This window comes from Macaca fascicularis, chromosome 15, assembly GCF_037993035.2.
Source record: "Macaca fascicularis isolate 582-1 chromosome 15, T2T-MFA8v1.1".
NCBI classification, from domain to species: Eukaryota; Metazoa; Chordata; class Mammalia; order Primates; family Cercopithecidae; genus Macaca; species Macaca fascicularis.
The window spans coordinates 48,955,069-48,967,793 of NC_088389.1; the positions used below are offsets into that span (position 1 = coordinate 48,955,069).

The window sequence follows — 12,725 nt, forward strand, 5'->3', positions numbered from 1 at the left end:
TGATCTTGCCTAATCTTCATTGCATCACGTCGATGACTAATCATAAGAGATCAGGCAGTCTGACTTCTAGGTCTGCATTTGCTACCTCTATGCTTTTCTGCCTCCATAATTATTTTGTTTATGCAATAAAATAAAATAATAGGAAAAGCAGGTTAAAATGCTGGCTCTGCAACACCAGCATGAAAGGAATTGTGTCCCCGTCTCTAATGGCAAACAGCTTAGCAATTCGAATATATCACCCCAACAACCATCATCAGAAGAAAACCCTGGGACCTGGCATAAAGCAAATGCTTGGTGTGAATCAATGGATGGCTGAGTAAATAGCCAAAACTGAATTGCAAGCAGCAGGAATGGATTTGAGAAAAATCAACAATTCAGCATGGCCCTCAGACATGGGCCTTCCAAGGCCTGTGCGTACTTGCTGCAGGGAAATAAGAGTAAACCAGAAGCCTAGTTTTGAAGAGAGACAGGTTACCTACTGGCACCAGCCTCTGTTGTTTACACACCGCAAGAGCCTGGAGAGGAAGCAGGTGAATCCAGTCTGGAGATCTGGGTTCCAGTTTTTTCTCTGTCTCTAAACACCTCAGTTTACCTAGCTCTATAGTGGGGGTGTTGGAATTTCAAGTTCCTTCTGTGATGATCCAAGAAATAACAGGTCTAGGAAGTGCTTTATGTAAGCCAAAAAGCGCCGGCACAAGGTTGAGGAGGCAGCCCTGACCAGGTGTGTCCAGGGTAAACTCTCTGGAGGAGTGTTTCATAAATTGAACTTGCATTGGGATGTCCTGGGAATTTTGGTGAAATGAACATCCAGCTTCATGGGTCTGGAATGGGGCCTTAGTGAGGCTAACAAGCTTCCAGGTGATGCTGATGCTGCCGGTCCGCGGACCACACTCCCGAGTAGCAAGGGGGTAGAAGGGCCAAATCTGCCGGAGTGGAGGGAAGTCGGGGAGATGGGGAGAATGGAAAGAAGGACAGGAGAAGGGAAGCTGCTAGGAAGGAGAGTCCGGTGGGGGGAGGAGGGGGTTCCAAGAGGAAGAGGGAGGCTGCGGGGCTGGAGCGAGGATGCGCAGACCGAGACAGGGAGGCGGGGGTGCGGGAGGCTCCGCGGCTGCGCGGGCGCGTGCTGGTGGCCTCGGCGGCGGCTCAGTCCCGGCCCGCGCCCGCGGCGCCCCAGCTGCGGCCCGAGCGGCCTGGCTGCGGGATCTGTGCGCAGCGATGGCGCGGCCGCTCCGGCAGCACCCGAGGGTCTGGACGCCGCTGCTCCTGCTGTTGCTGACGGGACCCGCCGCCTGCGCAGCCAGCCCAGCCGACGACGGTGCGGGCCCGGGGGGCCGGGGACCCCGGGGCCGCGCGCGGGGGGACACGGGCGCCGACGAGGCGGTGCAGCGCCACGACTCCTCCTACGGCACCTTTGCGGGGGAGTTCTACGACCTGCGCTACCTGTCGGAGGAGGGTGAGGCTGCGGGAGGGCGAGGGGTTGCGGGAGGGGAGACCCGGGGTGGGGGACCGAGGATGGGGGAACGAGGAGCAGGGGAGAGGGAGGGGGAGGGGGTCGGAAAAGATGTCCGTGGAGGCAGCTCTGGCAGAGGCGAGGCCAGGATGGGGAGCGCAGTGCCCAGACCTTCGCCGGCTTGGAGGAAAGGCCCAAAGAGCTGTCGATGCCTGCCGCCCGCTTTACAGATGGGGAGAGTGAGGCTGGGAGAGGGAGGGATCACCCAAGTTCTGCAAGACTGTGGATAGGGGTGGGTGCTGAGTCTAAGCTCCCCCAGTTCTTAGATCTGGCTTCCACCTTTGCCGCCTGGGGTTGGGTTATAGGGGAGGAGGCCGCCATCTGGCCAGAGCAATTGTGGGGAAGCAGAAAAACCACAACCTAGAGAGAGAGGTTGCCTTATTTCCTCCCTGTCTGTATTGACCTAAATTTGCAGTGACCAGCGCCCACCTCGTAGCGTTCTGTTCTTGCTTACTGACCCATCAGAGCTGGGTCACATCAGCCTCCCCACTCCCATCCCTCTTCTTTTATGATGCCACATATGTTATGGTCCCCTAGTGTGAGCCACCATTGTTGTGGCCTGCTGGGCCCACGGACTGGGAGTTTGTCAGCCAAGGGCCTCCCTGTAGAGCTGCTTCAGTGAGCACAAAAGCCAAGCGGATGGTGGTCAGAAGGAACGGAAACTGGCCTCTTACTTTAGCAACTTTGGGAAGTAGTGATTTTCCTTTTCTTCTGCTAAGAAGGATATCCAACAATCAAGCTGGGGTGTGAAGTGTTGAGTCGCAGAAGCTCATATCTGTTAGTGGATGTCTCTGTTGTTAGGATTAAGTTCAGCTGCATACAACAAGCAAACATTAATAGCTTCAACAAGATAAAAGTTTCTCTCTATGGAAAGAAACTGAGAAATAGGTAATCCAGAACTGGTGTGGAGGCTCCTTGGTCACCAGGGCCTCTGGATCCTGCCCTTCTGGTTCTTCACAGTTCTTAGCATGTAACTTCATGGTTCAAAATAACTGCTTGAGCTACAGCCATTATATTCACATTCCAGACAGTGGGAAAAATGAAGCAGGAAGAAGGTCACTGACTACTTTATAAGGGGATTACTCAGAAGTTTCATATAACAATTTTTATACTTCTTTGGCCACAACTTAATAATGTGGTTGCACATAGGTACAAAGGAGGATGGAAAGTACAGCCTATTAGCTGAGACATAATATGCCCAGTTCAAAAATCAGAATTATTGTATTAAAGAAGATGGAGAGAATGGATTTGGGGAAATGTATTAACTAGAGGCTTAACTGCTGAATTAGAGATTTTTACGTATAGTGGTTTAAATAAGGTAGTTTATTTTTCTCTCTGATAAAAGTCTGGTTGGTCTGGGGCTGGTGGGAGGACTCTGTTCCACAAGGTCATTCTGGGACCCGGGTTCTTTCCATCTTGTTGCTCTACCATCCCCCTGAGGCTTTGTCCTCATCTGTACAGTAGAAGCCAGGTTGCTTGCATGTCCTTGTTCAAGATTGAGAGAAAGAAAAAAAGAAGTTCAGAGCAAGTAGTTACCTTTTAGGCTGGCTGCCCACATTACTGCTGTTCACATTCCTTTGGCAAAAACATAGTTACAATGACCTAGCTTCAAGGAAGGCTAAGAAATGTAGTCTTCTAGCTGGAGAGACATGTGGCAGAATCTGTCACTCTGGAAAAGAATAAATATCCCAAAGCCCATCTGTTTCTGAAAGCATCTAGTGTATCTTTACATTGTACACAACCTAGTGCTGCCAGGTGACTGAAATGTGGTATGCGAGAGCTTCTATTCTGATTGGGTTCATGCATCTAACAAATGAAGGGTAGGGTCAGATTCTGTACGTCCTTTGAGTCTCTCTACAGAGAGAATGATATGTTCATTGTATGGTCCAGAAAGTTTTATGAACATGGACATCAGGTGGGCCACAGCCATCAAGGACAGCTTTATAGAGTCAAGCTATGAAGTAGGAAAGACTTCAGTGACACAGAAGAGGGAAGGCATTTAGATGAGGTGACTGCACAGCAGGCAGCAGGGCTTTGCTACGTGTGTACCAGTCCCTAGTGTGTCTGCTTCTCCCTCCCACCATTCTGCACATAAAACTGGTTTAACCCTCCTGAAGCCTGCTTCTAACCTGTTGGCATTGCACTCAAAAGTCTGTGATGAGGCCAGGCGCGGTGGTTCACACCTGTAATCCCAGCACTTTGGGAGGCTGAGGTGGGTGGATCAGGAGGTCAGGAGTTTGAGACCAGCCTGGCCAACATGGTGAAACCCCGTCTCTACTAAAAATACAAAATCAGGCGGGCGTGGTGGTGCATGCCTGTAATTCCAGCTACTCAGGAGGCTGAGGCAGGAAAATCACTTGAACCCAGGAGGTGGGGAGGTTGCAGTGAGCTGAGATTGTGTCATTGGACTCCAGCCTGGGCAACAGAGTGAGACTCAGTCTCAAAAAAAAAAAAAAAAAAAAAAATTCAACCTGTTCCCCGAATGAATATTCAACTGCTTTATCTGAAATTTCCTCCCTGACTCAACTTCCTTTTATAACCATATCTCCGCTTCCCTCACCCTGAGCTTTTACTCTCCGTTCTTCTCCTACCCTCTTCTCTCTGACAGTTTCACTTCCTCTTTGCATACATATTCTACCACCATCTGGTGGGTGCTAGTTGGGATGTAAGTGGTGTGGGCCTATCAGAGGCAGTGCCTCTGCTAGATTACCCTGGGCCTGGGCTTCAGCCCTGTGGGTCCTGAATAGAGACTTTCCCAAGATGCCTAGAAATAAACAGTGACATTGCCTTAAAAGCGGGGGCTGAGGAGGGGTTGTCAGAGAGAGGGAAGAAGAACCAGGAGAGAGGGGTGTCCCAGAAGGCAAAGGAAAAGAGCCTGTTTCCTACCAAGGAGAGGCCTGATAGCATGAAGACTCAAAATTATCGATGGATTCAGGAGATGAGAGGTTATAGGTGGAACTCTCCTAGGATAGATTCAGTGGAGAAGGAAGGAGGGAACCTGACTGACCTTGGAGGATGTGGCAAGTGAAGAAGTGCAAGGAATGCCTTTGACTTATTCTATCAATACACTTGAGGTTGTCCATTTCTAGTGACTGGGCTACTTGTTCCCTCTGTGCAGGGTACCCCCTTCTTATGTCTCAAATAGCCATGAAACTGAGTACAAAAATCAGAAAAAAGGAATTTGAGTAATGGAGGTGGGAATGGAAATTCCACTGAAACTGAGACAGAGCTTACTGATCATTACCTACCCTACCTAGAGACTATTTCCCCAGTATCCAGATTGCCCAAGGCCCTCAAATCCAGAGGCGGGATGCTGGCTAATTTGCTGTCTCAAAAAAAGATCACCCCCTAATGTGGTCATTTTTAAAAATTTAAGTTGTGTTTTGGTTTAACTGTGCTAGTGTTCAGAATTCTTTGAGGGTCCCACTGTCTAAGCGTATACTACTCATCCTTACAGTCTCAGCTCAAATGCCACCTCTTTCAGGAAGCCTTCCCTGATTTTCTCCTCCCACTAGGCAAAGATATGCTTCCACAGCACACAGTCTGCCATGACCCTCTTTGCTCTCTATGGTCAGGAGTTCAGGTACGGTCTTAGTGCTTGAATCCTACCACTCATACTTCGTTCCCTTGAGGTTCTTAACCCGGAATCTACATATTCAGAGCAGTGATAGAATGTGGAACAGATTACCATTTGATTATGGGCAAATGCTCATTTCTGAGGGTTCTTTGGGGAAAAACAAACAAACAAGACTGAGTTGGATGTTGGCTAAGGGTTAAGTCACAAATGAAGCTTGCTTCTCCCTGCTGCTAAGATGGCCAGGTTTGAGAAGCAGACCCTGAGTCTTAACCCAGCCAGCTACATGGATGATGTTAACTGCCTGACCCTTGGAGCCATACCCTGCCTAAGAAGGAAAAGACAGAACATCATTTGTGGTCACTTATCTTTAAGGCATAGTCATCTGACTACTTGTAAAATGTGGCTCAATCAAGGATTTTCTGACCATTGAGTTCTGATCACAGTTTTTCTTGGGAAAGAGCTAGAGAGGTAGAAATGACAGAACATGGGGCAAAGGGCAGACGTTTCATCGTCTCCCTATATCCTTCCCCCATCTACCATGGACAGTATGTGGTTATATTACTTACCACTCTACTAATCTGGAAGTTCATTAAGGGTAACAATTTACATCTAATTTATCTTTGTATCCTTCATGAATCTAGCCTGATCATAATACCAATTGGAGCAACTTTTAATATGTGATTACTATGCAGCAGGCACCACTTTAAGATACTTTGTCCATATTAATTTTAATCCTTACAGCAACACTGTGAATTAAATACTACTATTATTGCTACTGTAGAGATAAAGAAACTGACCCACAGAAAGTTTGAATATTTTGGCTAAAGTCACACAGCTAGAAAGTAGAGAGAACTCTGTGGATTTGTTGATAGACTTAATGGACAAGGTGGTTTAAGGTGTCCTGTCCACCTGGAATGGAGGGTCCCTGTTGACTTGCACTAGGACATGGATTGGACAGGTAGAATTGGTTTTTTGTTTTTGTTTTTGAGACAGAATCTCACTCTGTTGTCCAGGCTGGAGTGCAGTAGTGCGATCCCAGCTCACTGCAACCTCCACCTCCTGGGTTCAAATGATGCTCGTCCCTTAGCCTCCCAGGTAGCTGGGATTACAGGCATGTGCCATCACACCTGGCTAATTTTTGTATTTTTAATAGAGACAGGCTTTCACCATGTTGGCCAGGCTGATCTTGAACTCCTGACCTCAAGAGATCTGCCTGCCTTGGCCTCCCAAAGTGCTGGGATTACATGCGTGAGCCACCACGTCCAGTCTAGAATTAGGTATTTTTGTGAGTGAACTTGAGAGGGTGGGTTCGGAACTGATATGGTAGACAGTTAGGGCCTACAGTTTCCTAAGCAGTGGAGTGCCACCATGAAGACTGAATTCACTTCTGTGTGGAACTTTACACCTTATAAAACCCCTTGATATTTTTACTTCATAATACGACCCTGAAAAGAGAAGGAACAAAAATTGAGGCCATCCAGAAAGAGGCTGATGCAATAGTTCTCGGATGAAACTGAATGGTGTGGCCAGACAATTAAAACTTAAACTTCAAGGAATCGAGTACTAAATTAATACCTAAAGGCTGTGAGCCAAGCAGTTAATTAGAAGCAATAAATAGCAAACCAGAAGCCATTAACCACTCAGTAGAGTATGGCAAAACAGGCTCAAGGGATTGCAAAAAAGGAAAAGATAGTTTCTTGAATTAGACAAGAATGGAAACCACAAAGCCAGATTAAAAACCTAAAAAATCAACCAAGAAAATAAGTACCTCTCATGGTTCAGGAATAAATGAAGGGAGTATAAAATAATAGAGAGGAAAGGAGGGAGAGAAAAAAAAATGGCTCAAATTGTTCTCCAAAACAGAAGTTACTGAAAGAGCTTATAGAGTCCATGTCAGAAGAAGGAAAGAAATGGAAGGAGAAGAATTGATACACCCTTTTTTAGAAAAGCCCCAAGCCAATATTATTTAGTCTCATTCAGGTTTTTATTTTAGAGGGAAAAAAATAGCATCAAAATGGAAAATGGAGAGAAAGGAACAAGCCAAAACAATTTAAGTGATGAAAAATGGGGGAATGGACAGAGCGAAGGGAAGAGGGAAAAGCTGGCTGTGTCTGGGTGGTTCAACACATATGTCTCAAGACTAAGGAGGACAGGTAGGTGTAGGGGAGATGGAATGTTGAGGAGTACTATGAGGAGCAGTGGGATGACAGCATTAGATTTCTGCTTCAGGCCGGGTGAGGTGGCCTGTAATTCCAGCACTTTGGAAAGCCGAGGCAGGTGGATCACCTGAGGTCAGGAGTTCAAGACCAACCTGGCCAACATGGTGAAACCTGTATCTATAAAAATACAAAAATTAGCTGGGCATGATGGCAGGTGCCTGTAATCCCAGCTACTCAGGAGGCTGAGCCAGGAGAATCACTTGAACCTGGGAGGCAGAGGTTGTGATGAGCCAAGATCGTGCCATGGCACTCCAGCCTGGGCGACAGAGCAAGACTGTCTCAAAAAAAAAAAAAAAAAAAAAGATTTCTTTTTCAAAAAGATGGCGGCAGGGTGGAAGGAGTGAGAGAGAAGCCAGAGAACCAGATAAGAGGTAGAGCTACAGACAAAAGTCAGGCTCTGGTTTCTGAGGTAGGAATAAAAAGAAGTGGTCAAGTGCAGTGGTCCATGCCTGTAATCCCAACACTTCGAGAGGAGCCTCAGAGTTTGCGATCAGCCTTGGGCAACAAAGAGATACCCCATCTCTACAAAAAGATAAAAAAGTTAACTGGACATGGTGGCACACACCTGTGGTCCCAGCTACATGGGAGGCTGAGGCAGGAGGATCACTTGAGCCCAGGAGGTTGAGGCTACCGTGAGCCATGTTCACACCACTGTACTCCAGTCTGGGTGAGAGAGTGAGACCCTGTCTCAAAATAAATAAAAGGAATAACAGGAAGTGATGACTGAGTAAATGTGCCAGGTTGGGGAAAGGGAGAAACTTAGGACTGAGGCTTCAGGATTGCGAGACTGTAGGTGGCTAGTGGGATTATCCACTAAGATAAGAAACATAGGAGCAAGAGCTTTTGGGAGGTGGAGGAACTCATCTGGAATTGATTTGCTTGTGGAATATCCAGGGAGAAACCCCTGGAGGCAGTTGGCTGTTGGATTTAAACTGATAGAAGAAAAGAAGAAAGACCGAAAACTGTGAAGTGAGAGAAAGAAGGGAATAAATCTGAAGATAGTAGAAGGAAACAAATAACGAAATAATAAAGATATAGCAGGATTAATGAAATAGAAACCAAATATTCAGTAAAGGGGATCCACAAAGCCAAAAGTGGTTCTTTGAAAACTTAATAAGACAGATAAGTGTATAATCAGGGTTTTCCAGAGAAACAAAACCAATAGGATATGTATCTATGTAGACAGATTTATGTTAAGGAATTGGTTCACATGATTATGGAGGCTACCAGGTTCCACAATCTGCAAGATTGGTTGGCAGGCTGGAGACCCAGAGATGAGCTGATGTTTGCAAGTCAAGTCCGGAGGCCATCTGCTGCTACATTGCTTGGTGGAGGTCACTCTTTTTGTTCTCTTCAGGTCTTTGACTGATTGGATGAGGCCAACTTGTGTTATGGAGGGCAATCTACTTTGCTCAGAGTCCACCTACTTAAATTTTTTTTTTTGGTTGTTGTTGTTGTTGAGGCGGAGTCTCGCTCTGTCACCCAGGCTGGAGTACAATGGTGCGATCTTGGCTCACTGCAACCTACTCCTCTTGGGTTCAAGCGATTCTCCTGCCTCAGCTTCCTGAGTAGCTGGGATTACAGGTGGGTCCCACCACACCTGGCTAATTTTTGTATTTTTAGTAGAGACAGGGTTTCACCATGTTGGTCAGGCTGGTCTTGAACCCCTGACCTCGTGATCCACCCGCCTTGGCCAAAGTGCTGGGATTATAGGCATGAGCCATCGCACCTGGCCCACCCACTTAAATGTTCATCCACTCCTAAAACACCCTTAAAGAAATATTCAGGTTCTTTAAACCACATATCTGGGCACTTTGGCCAGCCAAATTGACATATAAAGTTAACCATCTGGCAAAATTAATCAAGAAAAAAATAAGAATGACAAAGGGAGAACCTCAGACATAGCAGAGATTTAAAAGCTAATTGTGATTATTACAACTTAATAAAAGGATAATCCAATTTAAAAATAGAAAAAAGCTTTAAAAAGACATTTTTCCAAAGAAGACATACAAATTGCCAACAAGCGCATGAAAAGATGCCCAACATCATTGACTGTTAAGGAAATGCAAATCCAAATCATAATGAGATACCACTTCACACCCACTAGGATGGTGATTTTTTTTTAAAGGAAAATAACAAGTCCTGGCAAGGATGTGAAGAAATTGGACCTCTCATACATTGTTGGTAAGGATGTGAAATGGTGCAGCTACTTTGGAAAATAGGTTGGCAGTTTCTCAAAAAGTTAAACACAGAATTACCATATGATGCAGCAGTTCTACTCCAAGGGAACTGGAAACATATGTTCACACAAAAACTTGTCCATAGCAGCACTATTCATAATAGCCAAAAAATGGAAACAACCCAAATGCCTATCAAACTGATGAATGGATGTACACATGTATGTGGTTGATCCATACAATGGAATATTATTTAGCCAGAAAAAGGAATGAAGTTCTGATACATGCTGCCATGAACCTTGAAAATATTATGCTAAGTGAAGGAAGCCAGACACAAAAGGCCACATGCTGTATGATTCCATTGATATAAAATGTCCAGAATAAGCAAATCCATAGAGGTAGAAAGTAGATTCATGGTTGCCAGGAACTGAGAGGAGGGGGAATTGGGAGTGACTGCTAACAGGTACAGGGATTCTTCTTGGAATCATGGAAGCGTTTGTGAATTAGATAGTGGTGATGGTTGCATAACCTTATGAATACATTAAAAAACACCGATCTGTATACTTGAAAAAGGTGAATTTTACGGTATGTGAATTATAGCTCGCTAAAAGTGAAAGCAGATAAGCTAATAAGAAATACAGCGAACAGCTTTATGCCAATACACTTGAAAATTTAAATGGACAAATTCCTAGAAAAAAATGCAACTTACCAAAAACTGACTCAAGAAAAATTAGAAAAGCCAAATAATTTTTTACCCATCAAAGAAATTGAATCAGTTAAAAACATCTTCCAACCAAGAAAACTCCAGGCTCAGTTCTACCAGACACTCAAGTGACAGCTGATGCTAATCTTAAACACATTATTTCAAGGGACACTCAAAGAAGGAATAGTTTCCAGCTTGTTTTATGAGGATAACATAACCTTATTAGCAAAACCAGACAAGTACACAATGAGAAAGGAACATTACAGAAGAGTTTTGATCACATACATAAATGCATAAATACTATACAAAATATTTCTGAAGGAATGGAAAATGATATTTTAGGCAAAGATGAACCATAAGAAAACCAAGATGACAGTAACATCGGACAAAATATAGAAGATAAAACATAAGGAGCAAATTATGTCATATGCCGATAGAAGAAACCAATCAGGGATGTTTACCTGTAACAGTATCGTGTCCAAATAAAAGCAATAACTGATGGAAATAGTGTAGAGCAAAATATAAACCGACATTTGTAATTGGACATACCACCCTTGGTATTGAAAAATCAAACAAAGTTTTAAAATGAAAGATATAGGGAGACCAAGGCGGGAGGATAGCTTTGAGACTAGGAGTTTGAGACCAGCCTGGACAACATATTCTCTATACAAAATAAAAAAAATTAGCCAGGCATGGTGGCACCTGCCTATGGCCCAGCTGCTTGGGGTGCTGAGGCAAGAGGATGGCTTGAGTCCAGGAATTTGAGGCTGCAATGAGCCATGACTGTGCCACTGCACTCTAGCCTGGGTGACACAGTGAGGCCCTGTCTCCAAAAAATAAAAATAAAAGATATAGATATATATCATATAATAGATATATAGATATATATCATATAATTTCAATTATATGAATGATAAGTTCAATTAAATAGATATGTAAAATCCACAAATACAAAATCATACTCTTTTTGAGCACATAAATCCACTAAAATCAGCCATATACCAGAATATAAGAAAATCAACAAATTACAGTTTACATCATACAGATGTCTTCTGATTCCAATGCCGTAAAATTTGAAATTAACAAAAGTATAAGGGGAAAAATCACCTATGTCTGTAGGTAAAAACAACAATATTAACCTATATGTTAAGGAGAAAATCATAAAGAAAAGATATATGCATATAATGACCATCTAAGCATGGCATGTCAAAATATCTGGTGTGAATCTAAAAGAGAGCTTAGAGGGAAATTTATAGTTTTGAATACATTTATCAGAAAATAAGAAAGATTAGAGGCTTGGTGTGGTGACTTACAACTGTAATCTCAGCACTTTGGAAGGCTGAGAGGGGCGGATCGCTTGAGCCCGAGAGTTTGAGACCAGCCTGAGCAACATGGCAAAACCCTGTCTCTACAAAAAATTTAAAAAATTAGCTGGGTGTGGTGGCTCATGCCTGTGGTCCCAGCAACTTGGAAGGGTGAGGTAGGAGGATCACCTGAGCCCAGGAGGCGGATATTGCAGTGAGCCGTCATTGCGCCAGTGCACTCCAGCCTGGGTGACAGAGCAAGACCCTGTCTCAAAAAATAATAATAATAATAATTAATTAATAATAATAATAAAAGGTTGGGTGCAGTGGCTCACACCTGTAATCCCAGCACTTTGGGAGGCCTAGGCGGGTGGATCACGCGGTCAGGAGATCGAGACCATCCTGGCTAACACCGTGAAACCCTGTCTCCACTAAAACACAAAAAAATTAGCCAGGCATGGTGGTGGGTGCCTGTATTCTCAGCTACTCAGGAGGCTGAGGCAGGAGAATCGCTTGAACCTGGGAGGCAAAGGTTGTAGTGAGCCGAGATCACGCTGCTGCACTCCAGCCTGGGTAACAGAGTGAGACTCCGTCTCAAAACAAACAACAACAAAAAAGTAAGCTAAGCATTTAATTCAAAATGGAAACGAAAAGGAAGGAAATAACAGATCTGGGTGGGAATAAATGAAATGGAAAACACATGTGAAAATGAGAGTGATGACCCCAACTGAATGTGGACTGTTTGAAAACTCTCATAAGATACACAAATTTCTAGGGCCGGGCGCGGTGGCTCACGCCTGTAATCCCAGCACTTTGGGAGGCCGAGACGGGCGGATCACGAGGTCAGGAGATCGAGACCATCCTGGCTAACACGGTGAAACCCCGTCTCTACTAAAAAATACAAAAAACTAGCCAGGCGCGGTGGCGGGCGCCTGTAGTCCCAGCTACTCGGGAGGCTGAGGCAGGAGAATGGCGTGAACCCGGGAGGCGGAGCTTGCAGTGAGCTGAGATCCGGCCACTGCACTCCAGCCTGGGCGACAGAGCGAGACTCCGTCTCAAAAAAAAAAATAAAAATAAAGATACACAAATTTCTGGCATGACTAATCAAGGGAAAGGGTGAAAATACACATAAACTACATATGAAATTAAAAAGGAGAAATTTGACGAGTAAGATAGATGAACTCTCTCTGCATCTACCCCAGACTCTCTAGTGTTCCAGCCCCTGATGCAGAGGC

General features: G+C 44.8%; 1 protein-coding gene across 6 annotated transcripts in view; it reads left to right on the forward strand.

The window, feature by feature from the left end:
• The first annotated feature begins 726 nt into the window (after positions 1-726).
• Positions 727-12,725, forward strand: part of FRRS1L (ferric chelate reductase 1 like) — a 31,870-nt gene continuing 19,871 nt past the window's right edge. For 2 of the 6 annotated variants that reach the window (XM_045373594.3, XM_065530249.2), the window contains exon 1: positions 801-1,453. In XM_045373594.3, the coding sequence (XP_045229529.2) occupies positions 816-1,453 (638 nt within the window). In that variant the 5' untranslated portion in view covers positions 801-815. Of the gene's footprint in view, positions 1,454-12,725 lie in introns of all 6 variants that reach the window. The other 4 variants (XM_065530250.2, XM_045373595.3, XM_015436683.4 and 1 more) reach the window with 4 other exon arrangements.